Source organism: Hemiscyllium ocellatum, chromosome 30, assembly GCF_020745735.1.
Source record: "Hemiscyllium ocellatum isolate sHemOce1 chromosome 30, sHemOce1.pat.X.cur, whole genome shotgun sequence".
NCBI lineage: Eukaryota > Metazoa > Chordata > Chondrichthyes > Orectolobiformes > Hemiscylliidae > Hemiscyllium > Hemiscyllium ocellatum.
Genome location: NC_083430.1, coordinates 13,085,975 through 13,105,953, shown reverse-complemented (window position 1 = coordinate 13,105,953; position 19,979 = coordinate 13,085,975). Strand labels below are relative to the sequence as shown.

The window sequence follows — 19,979 nt, the reverse complement described above, 5'->3', positions numbered from 1 at the left end:
ATTGTGTAGGAGATTTAAGTCTCTTGTTTACAAGAAATAAATTAAGTTTTTGATATACTATGCACCTTTCCTCAATATTGTTGCAAATATGTGAATATTATACATAGAACTTTAAAAAAAACTACAGAAACAAAGAGACTGTACAAAATTGATGACACACAAGCATAGACGCATGTGCACACAGTTCAAATCTTGGACACAGTACACTGTTTTATTCCTTATTAGGCCTCTCATCATTTCAGCTTGAGGAGACATTGCAATCACTGTTTCAGTATAGCATCTGTATTTTCTTGCCAGTTCAGTCCTGCCCATTGACCCTGATAAATTTCTCAGCACATCTTCCATCTGACATATTTTGCCAAGTATGTTGTAAAAGCCTAGTTTCACCTAGTTATTATTTTAACCACTTACTCCACCACAAATCATTTGTTTAATCCCTCAACAAATTAGAAAAATATATCGCATTTTTAAATATACTTTACATTGCTTCACACAAAGGTAATGAATATAAAAAGAAGGAAATTGGAACCAACCTGATTTACAGCATCATTAATTAAAGTCTTTTTTTTTAAAGTCAAAAAAGGGCAAAATTTGGTTTCTGTGCAGGACACAACCAATTGCTGAATAGGTCACAAGTTCTAACCATGGGCATATACTTTACAAGGGTATTTGTGACATTTACCACAGTAAGTATCCTGTTGTGAACCGATCTTCTGGCTGACATACAATGAAGCCCAACGGCATCAGAAATACTGTGATCCCCAAACAAGGATGCCCCTTTATTCAAAACAATTAGCTCTGGTTCAATCTCAAAACACTTGTCTGGAAATTTAGAAATTTAAAAAATGAAGTTGTGTTCAATGATGATGCTCACCAATCTCAAGGGGCTTTAGATGAACTGAGCAGCACCTTGTGACAAGACTCGACGGCCTATCAAGAGACTTAATCTCTTCTTAGTTTGAATGTGCAGTTTAGAGTCAGTAGCTTTACTGCTTGAATATTTCAATTGTTTAACTGGTTTCAAATATTCTAGCCAGGACAAAACACTGAAGATGGAGTCTTGTAAGCAGAGACTAAACACCTGCCTGCACATAATATTTAAAAATCTGAATCAAATCGCTCCTCTTAATTTTGGATCATAAAATGCCCCCAAAACAAAGTTACATTTACTGAGTACCTCGACAGATCCTCAAAGTACTTAATAGCCAATGAATTTCTTTATCACTGTTATTATATTGCTAACCATTGCAATCAATATACCCATAACAAAGCCTTGTAAAGAGTGAAAGAACCAGTTTATTGGTGCTGGCCAAATTACTGGATGAGCTTTCTGATTATCTATGAATCGATGCGGAGTTAATATATAATTCAAAAGATAGTATCTCCATGAATGCAGTACACCCTCTCTAAGTATCAGTATAGAGCTAACTTCTTAACCTAGTCATTCATTCAACCAATTGAGAGAGCCATGCAGACTACAATACTTGGATTGGTTGTTGTGCAGGGACTCAATGATGATTGATCAGAACATTAGGACAAGGTAAGATGCACTTCTTACCTTGGCAGTGCTTTCCAATACCTGCCTCTATTTCCCTACAATGTCACAAATAGTATCTTCATAGTTCATGTGGGGACCAGATTGATTGAATATCACTGTGTGATTTCTAAAGGTGGACAAAGTCAGAAGTTACACAACACCAAGTTACAATCCAACAGATTTATTTGAAATCACAAGCTTTCGGAGTGCTGCTCCTTTGTTATATAAAATACAACCTGGTGCCGTGTGACTTCAGACTTTGTCTATCCCAGTCCAACACCGGTACCTCTACATCGTGGTCCCCAAAAGGTGGACAAGGGTTGCAGGCCGCCACCAGCATGGTCCAGCTGTGTTTCCTCAATGTGGGAATGTATGTGGTACTACAGTATGGGATGTTTCTTACTGAGCAAGTTTTCAGGTCAGAAATGAAATGTGTGTGGTAGAAGCATTCAAAATTGAGTTGGGCCGATGAATGTGCAGGATTATAGGTAGAAGGCAGGAGTATGGCAGCAGATAAATGGCTTATTTGGGGAACTGGTGTGCTGATGGGCTGAGCAGCCTCTTTCTGCAGTGCGACTTTGCTGTGATTCTATAACTTTTCCCCCTCTACTGTCTGAAAAGCTGTTGTTACTGAATAATGTATCAGGGGTACACTGTGATTAAACATACTTTAAATGGGAATGTGTGGCAAAGTCAGCGTTTATTGCTATTCCCTAATTTCCCCTTGAGAAGGTGATGGTGAGCTACCTTTTTGAATATGACTGCATCAACTGCTAGATCATTTCAGGGGACATGACATTCAAACCCATCATTGGGGTCTGGAATCATGGAAGGCCAGACTGTGTAAAGATGGCAGTTTTCTTTCTCCAAAGATATTGGTGAACATAGAACAGTTACAATAAAGGAGGCCATTGACCTGACAAGTCTACGCTGTCTGTCTGAGAGAACAATTCACTGAGTGCTACTCTGCTATTTCAGCTCCACACCTGACTTTATTTTCTCTTCAGATAATGAACCAGTTTTGTTTTGAAAGCCAGAACAGAATCAGCTTACAGAGCTCTCAGACAGCACACTTCAACTCCCAATCATTTGTCCCGTAAAACGTTTCTCAGGTCGCCATTGGTTCTTTTGTCAATTATCTTAAATCAGTGTGCTCCAGTTCTTGATCCTTCTAGCAATGAGAGCAGTTTCATTCTAACTACTCTGATCAGACCCCCCCAAGGTTTTGTACAGCTCCATAAAATCTCCTCTCAAACTTCTTTTTTTAAAGGAGAATAGCCCCACATTCTTCAATCTATCTCCATTAATGACATGTTTTATCCCTGGGACCATTCTCACAAATCTCTGCTGCAAACTCTCCAATCCTGCCAAATATATGGTGCCAACAACTGAATAGGTTACTCCTATTGGGATGGACTGGTGTTTTAGAGCCATTTGTTGGTTGACATCACTCCCACTTTGATTAAGGTCATGCTTCACCAGCTTTCTTTCAACCTGTCTTGCCACCTTTATACATTTAGATCACCAGGTCCCTTTGTTACCGTTCCTTTGAAATGTAATCAGTTTTTATATCAGCGTTCTTGGTCTTCCTAACAAAATATGACAATTCACATCTTTCTGCATTTAGTCCCATCTCCCACTTGTCTCTGTTCCACCACTTATCTACATACTTGTGTGTAATTTAAAAATTCAAATTAAATTGATCACTGTTCTGCTCACAGTTCACAAAACATTCAAGTGTGTGTCATTCACAGTTTTTGAAATTGTACCTGTACATTAAGGTCCAGGTCTGTTTTTATAGATGGTAAGAAGGGTGAGGATCTTTTCATTGATTTCTGGTGAACCTTCTTACAGTCTAAAAGGTAAATGGAATCAATCATTTCCTAGTCTGCCAATTTTGTTTTGATGCTGTGATTTGTCTCTTTTACTTAACTGCTATTGTGTGACAATCTTTATAAATGTCTCCAGGAACTCCACAGGAACTTGCCAACACAGTATCTTTATTGGCCCTCTCTGTTTCTCCATCAAAAGCTCAAGCAAGTTAATTTAGCACAATTTACTTTCAGCAAGTCTGCTCACTTTCCTTAGTAAATCCACATCGGGCTAACTTGAACATGGTCCCAAATTACTGTTGTGGCAAGCTTCTTCACCACCCAGGTTAAACTGACTGGTTTGGAGTTGCTGAGCCTATCCTCACACCACTTCCTGAACAAGGACATGACATTTGACAGTCCTCTTGCACCACCACTCTACCCAAAGAGGATTGGAAAATTGTGAACAATGCCTCCAAATTTATCTTCTTTCGATCTTGGATGCATCTCAACCAGACTGATGGATGATCAACTTTAAGTACAACCAGCCAATCTAACATCTCCTTTTCACTAGTTTGTAACCAATCAAGTGCCTCAAATTTTTTAATCATTCCTTCATCGGATATGGGTATTGATGGCTGGGCCAGCATTTATTGCCCATCCCTAATTGCTCAGGGAACTGTTAAAAGTCCACCACATTGCTGTGAGTCTGGAGTAGCATGTATGCTAGACCAGGTAAGGACAGGCAGGAGGCTGGTAGAACACAGCAAGCCAGGCAGCATCAGAGGTGGAGAAGTCGATGTTTTGGGTGTAACCCTTCTTTAGTCCTGAGAAAGGGTTACACCCGAAACGTTGCCTTCTCCACCTCCTGATGCTGCCTGGCTTGCTGTGTTTTTTTCGAGTACCTGGAGGTTTTTTTGTCTCTAACCAGTTAAGGACAGCAGAGAAGGATGAAAGGATATTAGTGAAACAAATGTTTTTTTTTCTAGCAATCAACAAGGGGTTGATAACCATCATCAGACTCTTAATTCGAGATTTTTATTGAATTTGTATCCCACCATCTGCCTTGGTGGGATTTGAACCAGGTCCTCAGAATATTACCGGGGCCTTTGGATTAATAGTCAAGTTTAGTGTGGTGCTGGAAAAACACAGGAGGCTAGGCAGCATCCGAGGAGCAGAAAAAATCGATGTTTTGGGCAAAAGCCCTTCATCAGGCATCCTGAATCATTCCTGGTGAAGGGCTTTTGCCCAAAACATCAATTTTCCTGCTCCTCGGATGCTGCCTGGCCTGCTGTGCTTTTTCAGCAGCATCTAATCTTGACTCTAATCTCCAGCATCTGCAGTACCCACTTCCATCTCTCTGGATTAATAGTCCAGCAATCACTAGGCCATTACCTCCCTTCTCTTTCGCTGTGATGTGGGAACAATTTTCTTCTTTGACAAGACAATACGAAATGCTCACTTGATACCTACACTACATCCTAGCCTCCATACATAAATCCGGTACCTACACTACATCCCAGCCTCCATACATAAATCCGGTACCTACACTACATCCCAGGCTTCTCACTCAACAGCCACCTTCAGCTGGTCAACCATGTCAGTACTTTTGTGTCTTGCTATACACAAATTACTGAGTTTGCACCAAAAAGAACCACTTGACTAGGAAGTGCTTCGAGACACTAAGTATGTGAAAAGCATTATATAAATAATCAACTTTTCCGTTGCCCTTGTGCAGTAACACGTTATAACCACAGGTATTTGACCAAAATTTGATACCAGCTAATCCATGTGTCTTGAATGGCCTCTTTTTATTTTGGTCAGCTTTGGTTGTGTCCTACTCTGGGGCCATGGGTTTTATCAAGATTTCTTACAAAAGAACAAAGATCCCATTGTTGGAGCCCCATATTTCAAGGACTCATTTAATCTGACAGCAGGTATAAAGCAACTGCTGTAATTCATTTTCCCCATCAATACAGCTCATGAGTAGAATTACGAATATGCATCATGAATCAAATTGGTTCAGTCTTTTAAAAGAAAGTTCTTATACGCATCACAATTTTTTAGAAAATTCTTTCTTGAAAACATCTCGCATCTTTCAGTCATATAACACCTGAGCTTATGAAGCACAATAAATCTAAAAAAACAGGAACTTTAATGGAACATGCCAAGTCAATTGGTTGAATGAACCAGTGATGCCCTTTAGCCTTTGGCCAAGTTCTACTGACCTAATCCATACCTTATTGAAATGCCACTGTCTGGAATGGCACATCATAGAGAGATGGTGTATAAAGGCCACACCACCTTCCATCACACGGTAAATGCTAGAATTAGACATACCATTCTAATCAATTCCCATTCTGAGATGGGAAATTAACAAAACAAACTACAGGCCCTAATTGTTTCATTTTAAATAAAAATCAGTGACTGGCATCTTCATAGCTTTGAATTATCTATTTTTCCTGGAAAACAGAAGAACAGGTATTGAATTCCAGCTCAGTCAAGCCCAGAAAGACATCAAATGCCAAAGTTGGTGAGAGTGCCCTATGCAGTTGGCAAACGAGAGCAAGAAAAAGAGAGAGTCAAAGCCCACTTAAAGGGCAACGACAGGAAGCGATTGATCTTGTAGAACATGAATGTGAGTCATTACAGGAAACTACCTCTGACCGTTTTCAGCAGTTCCACAAATGATGACAATTTTAACAATTATAGGAGTCTTTGTTCTGGGGTTAATCATTTTTGATGTGAAAAAAATTCACTTGGTTGCTCTGATTCAAACTACTGCGAAATGGAACTAGTCTAAGATTGTATAAGTCTACCATTTTGCCAAAAGCGAAAAGCTGAAAACTCTTCAGGTAAATTGCATTTACATCACAAATGCAAATATATTAGAAACAGGGACATTTTTTGTTCAATGTTGAACATTCAGAATATCTACAGTGAAAATGGTTGTAACCTTTGCAATTGTTCACCCCTACATAAATAAGCATTCAGTCAGCAGTGTGTCGACATAGCTGAGTGCAATTTCACATTCAGGAAGATTAAAATCTACAACCCACTTCAAGCATAATATATAAAGATCAAGCTGGTTTCTACCATGTTTCAGAGAATATTATAATGTGGTCTTACCATCAAAGAATCACACTGTCATCAATGGAAATCACTTCAATTTTAATGCAGTAGTTTTCAAACAAATGCTATGAGTCTCACTTGCCAAAGATCAGAGATAGGACAGATCCTAAATTGATTATTGTAAGGATCATTTTCCAACTGTGTGATTCTGCTAATGAGCCTCACTCTTTAAAACTTTGATATCTCCAACTGTTCTGCTCAGATCTGCCTAATCATTTAGAGCTAAACTACATTGCAGCTCAAAACATGACTCCCTTGAGAATCAACTGAGAATGTGTGGATTAATTGGAGCTATTACGTTTTGACTGGACTGGTTATTGCAGTGTGGCAGGATGTGGATCATAGCAAAGATCAACTTTCTAGGAAATATTCAAATTGGGATTAGAGGTAACATAAATTCTTACATTGAGTATTTGGTTAAATTATATCACTATCTCTCCCTCACTTAACACATATTAAATGTTCTGATGAAGTCAGTGTTTGCCCAAGAAATGAATGATGCTCGGAGGAACCATTAAGAATACTCAGTGTTTTAATTAAGTGTTTCCCGCAATGCGATGTAGCCCTACCTGCCAAATCGAATCGGCCAGTGAGACCAAGATTCAAACCAGGAAACATTAAGCTACGAAGCAATACCCTAAAATGATCTGCTGACCATTGGAAGGGAATAAAGTAGAAGGAGGTCAAATTAAAGCTGACAGGAACAATGTATGGTCCTTTTTGTTTCAAAGCCAAGGTACAAGTAACCAGAAGATCATTCGTCCATGAGACTGTGCTTAATGTCCTCATCAAAACTTGGAGAGTGAAGGAACTGTTAGGGCTTCAGAATGGTTGTCAGTCTTGATTTGCTGAACACGGTGAATGAACAGAAATTGTCCTGGGTCAAGAAAGAGGACCTCTATTTCCAACATTAATATCACATTCCTGATGATTAAACTGAGAATAAATGTGAGATAGTCTGCATGTAGACTAGAGTGCATTGAGACGCAACAGCCATATGGATATAAGGTGGAAAAGACATAAATGGAAATGACTGAGTGCACCAGGAAAATCGAGTCTTGATTATCAGGGAATAAATTTGGGAAGCTTGCACTGATATATGTGATGACCTGCCAATAACATGTATCCTTAAACTGAGTATGCCCAAACTGTGGATAAACCTTCAAATGTAGTTGACATTAATATTGATTATATGGAACCATTTTCCTTAGTGGACAATTTTGATAATCCCAGCTCTTTACCCTCCCATTTGGATGGTTTTGGTTTAGAATCATAGAACCCTCCAGTGTGGAAACAGGCCCTTCAGCCAATCAAGTCCATGCTAACCCTCCGAAGAGTATCCCACCCAGATCTAGTCCCCGACCCAATTACTCTACATTTACCCTGGATTCATGCACCGAACCTACATATCCCTGAACACTATGGGCAATTTAGTGCATGAAATTCACCTAATCTGCACATCTTTGGACTATGGGAGGAAACTGGAACACCCGGGGGAAACCCACACAGACATGGGGAGAATGTGCAAACTCCACATAGACAGTCACCTGAGGCTGGAATTGAACTCAGGTCCCTGGCACTGTGAGGCAGCAGTGCTAACCACTGAGCCACTATGCCGTGCGTTTCCCATGAGGTTTTTGTGGGGGTAATTCCAAGTGTCTGGCAAACTAAGAAATTGGATTGAAAATATTCAAAATTGTGTAAATGATAGGACTCAGAATGGGAGCAATACTCCAAGACCTATAGTCCGCCTCACCAAGACCATCTGAATTATCTTTGCCCCCATCCGTCCAAAATAACACCACTGTCTACTTGATCCCGGTCTCATAGATTTCATTAATATAGCTGGAAAGTAAAAATGACAATCATTTGTCTGTTTCTTTTTATCACTTCCAAATCCTGAGGGCCTATTGTTTATGTTTCAATTGGACGATTTCTAAGGTATGCTGCCCTGTACCACATACAGTGCAGAGTTTAGATGTGCCGCATTTCGAAGGCCATAAGACTAATTGCTGATCAATCTGTACCATCTAGGTTCAATTTTAAAGTCTAGCTCACAGCTATTTTGCGATGACATAAAATTACCCAACAAAGGTGGCCCATCTCAGGCACTTGCTGAGCAGGTCAGTTTTTGGACATTTCATTCTTGGAGATCCCGTACTGCCAACACAACACAAAAATACTTGGCCAGAAGTTTACATTTCAAACACACACAACTCACAGGCTTTAAAGAATTTGGGCACTTGAGTTATATGACTAAAGATGTTTTCATAGATGGCATTTGAACACACAATCCTGAATATTCAAAGTACTCCAACCGAATATTAAAAGAGAAGTTTTCATGTCCAAGTTGACGTTTAAGTTCACAGTCTGGTGACACAGAGTGGCTGTACCAGTTCCTCATTTATCAGAGTGAACACTGCTTACCGAAACACAACCATCAAATGAAAACAGTCAATATAGAAAAGGGAACTCGACACACTGCTGTTTGTCTCTTGGTCTTTTCCTCCTCCATCTGTTTTACAGGAATGCCATGGAGCCGGTTGCCTGAGCAACCCATTCTAAGATACCCCTGCTGGAATCATTTTATTAAAAAATATAAAGTCTGGGTCTTGGGTCCTCATCCCTGGCCATCCCACACACTGGCATCATCTTGTAAACACACTGCTTTCCGAAGAGCAGTTCATGTTAGCAATTTGTCAAGACTGCAGCTTGCAGAGAAGACCTAGGTGGATGCCGCTGTCAAACCTGAACACCTCGTCCATGCATTTGTATAACCTGTGCTCGTAGAGTCTGAATGCTGCTCAGGATTTGTTTCTGGTGTTCAACACATGTAATCCCCAGGCTCATTACATCCCTGTGAAAGAAAATCATAGAGAATTCAGTGTCTGCAGTCTGCTGCTATTCATCGTCAAGACAGTAGCTGAGAATGGAGGCAGAGCTGGTGATTGAATGAAAAGCACAGCTAAGTATAATAATCATACTGACATAATCAGCTTGTACAGGTTCCCGTTTCTAGTGGCACTTCATCCATTAAATTACCTGCCACAACTTTTTATTAAAATCTCTCACAAATGACCAAAACTGAAATGATCAGGACAGACTCACATCACACCCTGAAAGGCTGCTGGTTAAAGGCTGCTCTGTGGGTGACGGCTTCAATTGAGATGGATGGAGCAACCCAGACGATGAGGTTGGGGGAGGCTGATGTGTCTCATCAAGGTCACATAGGCTGAGAAGTATTACATACCAGTGATTGCACACTCCTATTTATGCCTGCAACAAGCCTGTGCTGCAATTCCTTTATATTTTTCACAAGTTCTGATTATTGTTTCAAAAATGCTTTCCTCTGATTTATCTCTTTACCTAAAGGCTCAGGTTGCGGTATCTTATCAAAGACCACCAGACCTGGCCACTAAATGTGCAAACCTAAATGTGCACTCTGTAGATTATTGAACATTGAATCAAGGCTTGTCCTTATCTGAGGCAAACAAGTCATTTTACATCCAGGTTTAATCATGTCTAAGAACCCTGGATTCTTTTTCCACTCCATTGTCCAAGGATCAATGCATTGAAAGAAAATCTAAAACTATCTGACAAATTAATTCAACATCCACCTTACTACTGGCTGGTCTCTTTCGATCAGTAGTCATTAAGCAGCCCCCTTTGGTGACTAAGCTGTTGGAGGAATCATTTTCATATTCATAAAAATTAGAAGGACATCAAAATGTGGTTTCACAGTTGATGTGAGCTGACTTGATCATGAATGAATGCATGAATGAGGGCGAGAAAGACAGCAGGCGCGGTGGAGAAAAATGAATCACACAAAAAAGATTAAATATGTTCCCTTTAATGTCTTCAGTCTATGAAATTCAGGCTAGTGTTTGGGGTGGCCATACAGTTTTCTCAAGAACAAGTTAAAAGAACAAGTGTCGAATGCTAGGAATATAGTGGACCAAAGAGACCTTCATATAGACCATCCCTTGGCCAAATGCCATCAGCATCATATTGAAAACAGAGTGTGGTTGAATGATCTTTTGGGATTTCCCTGAATGTCCACTACAGTGTCATTGACTGAAAGTCTGGAGAAATGGCTGTTGGACCCAATAGTGGACTTGATGCCAATTGTCTGAGTGCCACGCAACAGGGTAGCTGGTGGCATACTGTTAATCTCACTGGGCTGGTAATCTAGAACCCTTGGCTAATATGCTGAGAACATGGGTGAAATTTGAATTCAAGAAAAATATCTGGAATAAAAACCTAGACTAATGGTGACCATGTAACCATTATCAATTGTGATAAACCTATCTGGTTTTAGGTAAGAAAATCTGCCATCCTTACCTAGTCTGGCTTACATGTGCCTCCGGACTCACAGCAATGTAGTTGACTCTTAACTGCCCCCTGAGCAATAAATAGCCAGTACTGCTGGCCTTACATGAACAATTTTTTTAAAGAAATGAATGATCAAATTAATGTGAGGGAGAGAGTGGTGTCTTTGTCAAAGAACTCTTTGGGTTAGAATTAAACTACAGAGGTGACTTTACTGATTATGGTCATTTGTAGTGAAGGGAAGAGTTTACACATATAATCAAGGGAATTTCTGAGGAAAGCCTACAGTTTTCTCTGGGTGCAATGGTACTCTTTGTGGTTTTGGTTTGTTTGGTGACCAGCAGTGATATTTGATCAAAGCATTTTATTAATCAGAGTCAGGCCCCTGAAAGTTAGGGCCCTTGAAGGCTCAGTGAGGAAAATGGGTAGGAGGTAAATGTGCATGGAGAATTACGGGGGTAACCAGCTGAGTTTGGACATATTCGCTCTCCAGCCTGCCTAAGGCCATTTGGGTGCTACTGTGCTTTGGGTACATTCTCGTCTTTCGATAGGCATTTACACTTATGGGAAGACCAAGACTAAAGACAATACACCTTTGATCATGAATCAGTCATGGATACAACAGAGAATTCAGGATAAATGCTTTCATTTAGAGAGTGATGAGAATATGCATTTTGCTTGCAAATGGAGTACAAAAGATGGACATGTTAAGGAGAATCCAACATTATTTAAGAAAGGTAGTAAGGACAAGCCAGGGAACTATAGACCAGTGAGCCTGACGTCAGTGGTGGGCAAGCTGTTGGAGGGAACCCTAAGGGACAGAATTTACACGTATTTAGAAAGGCAAGGATCAATTAGGGATAGTTAACATGGCTTTATGCGTGGGAAATCATGTCTCACAAACTTGCTTTGAGTTTTTAAAAAACGTAACAAAGAAGCTTGAGGAGGGCAGAATGGTAGATGTGATCTATATGGACTCCAGTCAGACGGTCGACAAGGTTCCCCATGGGAGACTAGTTAGCAAGGTTAGATCTCATGGAATACAAGGAGAACTAGCCATTTGGATACAGAACTGGCTCAAAGATAGAAGACAGAGGGTGGTGGTGTAGGGTTGTTTTTCAGACTGGAGGCCTGTGACCAGTGGAGTGCCACAAAGATTGGTGCTGGGTCCTCTACTTTTTGTCATTTACATAAATGATTTGGAAATGAACATAGGAGGCATAGTTAGTAGGTTTGCAGATGACATCAAAATTGAAGGTGTAGTGGGCAGTGAAGAAGGTTACCTCAGATTACAACGGGATCTGGACCAGATGGGCCAATGGGCTGAGAAGTGGCAGATGGAGTTTAATATAGATAAATGTGAGGTGCTTCATTTTGGGAAAGCAAATCTTAGCAAGACTTATACACTTAATGGCATGGTCCTAGTGTGTGTTGCTGAACAAAGAGACCTTGGAGTGCAGGTTCATAGCTTCTTGAAAGTAGAGTTGCAGTTAGATAGGATAGTGAAGGCGATGTTTGGTATGCTTTCCTTTATTGGTTAGAGCGCTGTGTATAGGTGTTGGGAGGTCATGTTGCAGCTGTACAGGACATTGGTTAGGCCACTGTTGGAATATTGCATGCAATTCTGGTCCCCTTCCTATCAGAAGGATTTTTGAAACTTCAAAGGATTCAGAAAAGATTTACAAGGATGTTGCTAGGGTTGGAGGATTTGAGCTATAGGGAGAGGCTGAACTGGCTGGGGCTATTTTCCCTGGATCGTCGGAGGATCAGGGGTGACCTTATAGAGGTTTATAAAATCATGTGGGGCATGAATAGGATAAATAGACAAAGTATTTTCCTTGGGGTGGGGGAATCCAGAACTAGAGAGCATAGGTTTAGGGTGAGAGGGGAAAGATATAAAAGGGACCTAAGGGAAACTTTTTCACACAGAGTGTGGTGTGTGTATGGAATGAGCTGCCAGAGGAAGTGGTGGAGGCTGGTACAATTGCAACATTTAAAAGGCATCTGGATGGGTATAAGAATTGGAAGGGTTTAGAGGGATATGGGCTGGGTGCTGGCAAGTGGGATTAGATTAGGTTGGGATATCTAGTCCACATGGATGAGTTGGACTAAGGGATCTGTTTCCGTGCTGTACATCTCTATGACTCTGAATAAATACAGGAGGGAGAAAAGAATAGAAGGATATGTTGATAGGATGAGATAAAGAGGGGTGGGAGGAACGTGGCATAAACATAGACCAGTTGAACTCAGTGGCCTGAGGTTTATCACTGACCCACTGCTGTACATTTGGTCTGACATTTTGCTACTTCTAAACATTTGTTAACTTGTGGGATGAGGCTTTGGACAAAGATAAGCTTTTGCCTCACATATTTCCTGTCATTCAAAAGTGTCAGCCTGCATAAGCTGTTTTCAAGAACCATTATTTTGATTTAGTGGCTTCTGGAAGACAGCAATCAAACATATATTTGAGAAAGGAGCTCTTGCTGATGATTAAAGCTTCAGTTTGGGGCTGTCCCGTACACTGGGTGCTGCCCTAGTGTCCTCAATTAGTCATATAATGTTTGATTCGCTCTGCCGCTGACAGGCACAGCACCTAGGGAAACCAGAGATCAGTTTTAATCTATAATAGATGCTTCAGGTCCTGCAGTTCCCTTTTTACATACAGAATCTTCAATATCCTCCAGTCAATTAAAATACCAAGAGATTTTTTTTAAAATTGAGGCTGGTAGTATATCAGCAAAACAAGCATGGAAGACACTAGAAATCTGACTCAAATACTGAACAAAAATATGAGAAGGCTTTGCAAAAAGACTGCCATAGCAAAACTGAATCATTGCATTTGAGAGAGGTTGGGTGCTCGAAATTACGTGAATTTTCTCTCTACCTATCAGAGATTGCTTGGATGAGTTAACTCAGACAGACCTGCATTTAAACATCTTTTCTTGCATTCTTAATTCCTGTCTATAGATTAATGGCCCAGAATTTCAAAATCTGCAGATGCCTGAAAAGCTGGAGGTTATTTTGATCATTTCCAAAGGGAATTGGATAAGCAAATGAAGAGAAAGAAATTGTAGAGCTATGGAGAGGGCGAGTAAATGTCATTACCTGAATTGCAGGGAGCAAGAACAGGCACAATGGCTGAATGGCCTCCATCTAAACTGTAACCACTCTATAATTTTGTTCCAAATAACAACAAATATTCATGAGAAAGTGTAAGTGAGGTGATCTCTTCACCTTCTAGCAGTCTTTAATACCATTTGCTTATTCATTTGGAAACTACATAAAACTGACACCTTTCTAAGGTTCCAGCAGAATCGAAGAGGCAGACCTAATCCGCGATGAGAAAGATGATTAAAACAAAGTGCAAATTAAAAAGTGCAAAGAACATCATAACTATGTATGGCAGTTCAAATGTCGTTATTCATGTCATTAAATAAACAAACAATAATAACATATTCTTAAAATATGTAATTCATAAATCCAGAAAGATAGAGATAGAGGCAAGTTGATGGTTCACCTGCCCCTGGAGGTGGTGAAGTGTGTTATGGTTGACGAGCTAACATTGATACTGGAGGCTGCTTTGGAAGCTCCATTCGTATATATTCCCTGGTTCATCCAGCATGACAGACATCCTGCCCATTCCTGTCATTTATGCCAAAAGGGTCTGGCATACAAGCCCAACTATGACTATGGGTACCAGGCTACCAGTTGGGTGTAGCCAACCTGATCATCACTGGCAGGCTAGATCAGCTCTTTGGCCTCCTTGCGATCTCATACTGCAGGGATTGCCTGCAGTATCCGCCAATGTGTCGGATCAAATAGTTCAAATCAACATGGACCATAATTCCTTCTACTTTTTGACTAAACACAGCTGCCCAATAGGCCCTACGCTGGGCAGCATCAGGAGGTGGCGAAGTTGATGTTTCAGGTGTAACCCTTCTTCAGGACTAGGGGTGGGTGTGGGGGGAGCTGCAGATAAAGGGGAGGCAAGAGCAGGGTGGGAGGTGGGGATAGGTGAGGACAGGTAGAGGGTATGCCCTGGTTGGTCAATGGGAGGAATGAATCCAATTGAGAGCAGGGAGCAGTGGAAGGGGGAGGGGGTGAGAAGGGAGTCGGGGGATGGAAAGGGAGGTTATTTGAAATTGGAGAACTCAATGTTGAGTCCTCCGGGCTGTTGGGTGCCAAAGCAGAAGATGAGGTGTTGTTCCTCCAATTTGCGGTGTTCTTCCAGCCTCCTGCCTGTCTATTTTAGATTACAGTATCTAACCAATGGCATTGTACGTTCAATGTTGGTATGGGCATTGAAGGTAACCAGCCTGCAGCCTATCCCGTATCTCAGGAAGTGACTATCGAATGAGCATGTTTAAATAAGCATTTTATGAATTAAGCGATCTTATGACTGTAAATATGCCAATGATATTGGTTTTAACCAGGGACTTACTTGTGTATTAACATGCTGGGCCATCTACTACATGATGGCCTTATCAATCAGTTATTTTGTCAATCTAAAACTGATTTTTCTAAAATTTATCACCACCACAATGGTGAAGAGAAGATGGAAAAAGGACTAGAGCTGTTAAAAATGAACCAATTCCAAGTTCATCACGACAACCCGAGAGAACAAGTAAAACACTGGGATAAGACAAATCTGAACTAATAATTTACTGGTTTCATTCAGGAGAAAGTGAGGACTACAGATGCTGAAGAGCCTGAGTTACTAAAGTGTGGCACTGGAAAAAGGCGCAGCAGGTCAGGCAGCATCTGAGGAGCAAGAGAGTCGACGTTTCAGGCATAACCCTTCTTCTGTCGACTTGCTCCTTGAATGCTGCCTGACCTGCTGTGCTTTTTCCAGCATTATGCTCTACCAACCTATTTCATTCAGACAACTTTTACAGAGGCACACGGCAGTTCCAAGCACATAATATTGGAACTTCCAGTGATCACAACATATTCACAAGCTATTTTACCTGCAAAAAACCTTTTGCAACATTTGTCAATTCTAATGCTGCAAAACATTATCTATTAAGATAATCAAACATACCTCAGTGATGCCATAAAAGACGTTTAAAACCAGACTGAAATTTGTAGTAGTCAAATGCAGTCTTCATTACAATTTAGATATCCTGATTGTTGGATTCATTTTTCTGATAACGCTGCTGATTCATGATTAAGATTTTCTGAACTGTATTTTTGCCATTTTAAATACATTTCCAGAATCAATTTTGTTAAATAAACTATCAGAAATTTGTGGACTTCTGGCTTTTGATCCCTCAACTCTGTAAATTTGGCAGTGACATATTTTTAAAAATTATTCCATGGTCACCATCCTTCCCTAATCCTGTAAAATCCCATCAACTTTCTTTATCCATTCCTTTTCCTACAGTTTCTGATACTGTCACACAGCCTAAACAGTGAAGCCAATGCCTTAGTTCAGTCATGTGATCTCACATAATGGGGGACACCTTGGAAACCCACTGCCTCCATAGAACAGGCTTTTTAAAAGCTACCTCTCTTTGCCCTCACCCCATTTAAACCATTTTTCATTCCGTCACATTCTGCTCTTCTTCCGTCTCTGTGAAACATCTTGGGATCTTTCTCTGTTGTTGGAAAAGTTTTGCCCAAAAATGCTTTTCTAGAGTCATACAGCACTGAAACAAACGAACAACTTGTCCATGTTGACCACATTCCCCAAACTTTCCTAGTCCCACTTGCCAGTGTTTGGCCCACATCCCTCTAATCTTTTCCTATTCATGTACCTGCCCAAATGTCTTTTAAATTTTGTAAATGTATCTCCATTTACCACTTCATTCTACATATAAATCACCTTCTGTGTGAAAGAGTTGCCCCTCAGGTCCCTTTTAAATCTTTCTCTTCTCACCTTAAACCTCTGCCCTCGAGTTTTGAACTCCCCACCCCTGGGAAACGATCTTTGCTATTATCTCTGCCCCTCATGATTTTATAAACTACTCTAAGATTACCCTTCAACTTCCTACGCTCCAATGAAAAGTGTCCCAGCTTATCCAGCCCTACCTTATAACTCAAACCCTCCAGTCCCGGCAACATCCTGTTAATATTCCAATGTTTTCATCTCAAGTCTTAGAGCACAGGTACTTTGTCGGGAACGGATACAATTATCTGAGATGCAGCAGTGGGGAGATGAGGTTACCATTGCCATTGGGTATTTAGAAATCGTTTTCTAGGGAGCTGTCATTGAGATATACAGCAAAGAAATGGACCCTTCGGTCCTACTCATCCATGCCGACCAGATATTCTCACCTAATCTAGTCCCATTTGCCAGCACTTGGCCCATATCCCACATGAACAAAGCAGACTAATGAAGGATGTGAAAATCTCACCGGTAATGTAAAGGGCACACAGCTCATTTTGGGTGAAGGCAGACCACTGGAATAGAGTTTCTGATACTTTCTGACCTGAGACAACACAATGGTCACACAATGGTCACTCTGTAATAACATCAGTTTAGTAAGCTTGAAATTCATAGACAGGAGGGAAGGGAATTCTTGTTTGGTTTAAGGCTATTGCACGTTGTGAATAACATTTAACACATCCCTAAACCATGGAACCAGGCCAACAATGTTACAGGCACGTGCCAAATTTCACTGCTCCAGAGTACAACAGTCACACTGTTTGCCAGTGGGAGTCTACATGCATTGTTAGAGATTTTCCCAGACCTAACACAGAATATTCTCCAGGCAGTTGTAGAGTGTGCTAATCTCACTTCCATGTATTCTTGATGAAGGGCTTTTGCCCGAAACATCGATTTCGCTGCCTGAACTGCTGTGCTCTTCCAGCACCACTGATCCAGAATAAAGAAAAACACAGACTAATGATTATTTGTCTAATTGAAAGATCACTTACTGAACTGTCATTCTCGCGACTGACTCCAGGTAGCAGTATCCAGCAGCAGTGAAATTGTCCTTGTATCTGCCCATCTCAATGGCATCCAACCACTCGCCCACTGAGTCAAAGCATGGGAATGCTGGGAACGTTTGGTCCACGAGGGGGATGTGCAGGTTCTGAGGTCTGCTGCTAAAAAACAAATTCAGAGGAGAGAGATCATAGTGGTTCCAGCTCATAAAAGAGGCAGAGTCGTTGAAAGTTAACTGAATAGCACACAGGGGGCATTTCATTTTTGCTGTCTGTGTCTTTTCAGGATGGAGGTAAGTTAGCTCAGTTGGCTGGATAGCTGATTAGTGATACTAACATTGTGGGTTCAATTCTCAGCACCAAGTGACATTACCATGAGGGCCCTCCTTCTCTACCTCTCCCCTTGCCTGGGATGTGGTAATCTTCAGCTGATTAGTCATCTCTCTGACAGAGCAGCCTGAAGGTCTGGTAAGACTATGGCAACTTTACATTTATTTATTCCTTCAGGACACTGGTTGCTCAGCTGAGGACTGCACAGTTTGATTTCTGAAGGGACACTTTGAATCTGTAAATGTGAAAGGTTGCATCTCCACTTCTGCATCCCACAGTGCAGAGTGTAGACCTTTTGCAGCTCATTATCAGGAAAGGCACATACCTTCTTGACTACCACAGTGTTTTCTCACATAAAACACCTCTGAAGTTTTGAAAAACAACAGAAAATTCTGATCATTGAACTGATCCAACAGTTATTTACATAGGTCATAGGTCAATGCTGCACTATAGTATTGTGAGCTCTTGACACTTCAGGTTGGGTAAAGCCCTCAGACTGGTAAAGTCAATAACGCAAGGCTTAAGACCAAATGCCTGTATGGGGTGGGGGGAGGTGTGTGTTAAGCACTCGATGTCTCAGAAATCTGACTGGAAATACCTCACCTTGGAATCACTTGGTCTACAAGGAAACAGTGTCTAGAAAGCAAGATAGATACCAAGTCCACTGAATTAATGCAAACCACAGCTGACAGGTTCATAGCTCATTGAAAGTGGAGTCACAGGTAGACAGGGTGGTGAAGAAAACTTTCAGCATGCTCGCTTTCATCAGTCAGAGCACCGAGTATAGGATTTAGGACATCTTTTTGCATCTGTACAAGATATTAGTGGGGCCACATTTGGAGGGCTGCGTGCAGTTCTAGTCACTCTATTAAAGAAAGGATATTAATAAGCTAGAAAGTGTACAGAAAAGATTTACTAGGATGCTACCTGGACGAGAAGATTTGAGTTATAAGGAGAGGCTGGATAGACTGGAAGTTTCTTCCTTGGAGCAGAAGAGGCTGAGGGGTGACCTTATAGCTGTCTATAAAATCATGAGAAGCAAATATAAGGCAGATAGTCAACAGCTTTTCCTCATAGTAGGAGAATCTAAAATTAGAGGGCAGAGGTTTAAGGTGGGAGGGGAAAGATACAAAAGGGTCCAGTGGGGCAAATTTTTCACACAAAGGGTGGTGAGTGTCTGGAACAGGCTGCCAGAGATAATGGTGAAAGCAAGTACAATTTTGTCATTTAAGAAACATTTGGACAAGTACATGAATGGGATAGATGTGGAAGGATAAGGATCAAACGCAGGAAAATGGAAGTAGATTGTGAAAACTGGACAACATGGTCAGGTTGGGCTGAAGGGTCTGTTTCCATGCTCTAAACCTCCATGACTCTATGGACTCTAAAGGATACCCATGGTCTGGCCCGGCACGTAACAATGATGGTGTGGCACTTTTAGTGACATAAATTGGATAATTATGATATTATACAATGTGTAAAATACTATGAGTACAAGGAGCCTTGAGAAATGGTGTCAGAAGCCAACTGAACTTTTAAAAGTACAATTTTTTCAAGCTCCTAAAAAAGCTTTGAGTTGATTATAGACAGACACACGCAGACTGAAGACTTTTGAAATTCACTGCACAGTTCCACAAGGAGGAAACTGAAATAAATTGAACATAGCTTTCCTGTGGGTGTGGATAGTCTTTTTCCTAGCTTTCCAAAACCAAATGTGGAAGCACAATTTCAAAGTCACATGGCAGCCACCTTTGGTTTGGATCTGAATAAATCTATAAGCCATTTTCAAAGAAGGGTTCTGATGAGATAGGAGACAGTGGGAGAGCAGATAAAAGCAAATGAAGGATTGTTGTGTGAGCCTAGATACTAAGGGACACAATCTCCAGTTTCATAAAGCTTAAATGAATTGGCCATGCTATATTGCCCGTAGTGTTAAGTAAGGGGTAAATGTA

General features: G+C 40.8%; 1 protein-coding gene across 2 annotated transcripts in view; it reads right to left on the bottom strand.

Annotated features, from left to right (window-relative positions):
- Positions 1-8,896: 8,896 nt before the first annotated feature.
- The window catches only part of LOC132830037 (ephrin type-A receptor 7-like), a 604,896-nt gene continuing 593,813 nt past the window's right edge, over positions 8,897-19,979 (bottom strand). Inside the window, exons 16-17 of one of the 2 annotated variants that reach the window (XM_060847499.1) lie at positions 17,689-17,859; positions 8,897-9,337 (exon numbers count right to left, since the gene is read on the bottom strand). In XM_060847499.1, the coding sequence (XP_060703482.1) occupies positions 9,223-9,337; positions 17,689-17,859 (286 nt within the window). In that variant the 3' untranslated portion in view covers positions 8,897-9,222. The remainder of the gene's footprint in view (positions 9,338-17,688; positions 17,860-19,979) is intronic. The other variant, XM_060847500.1, reaches the window with a different exon arrangement.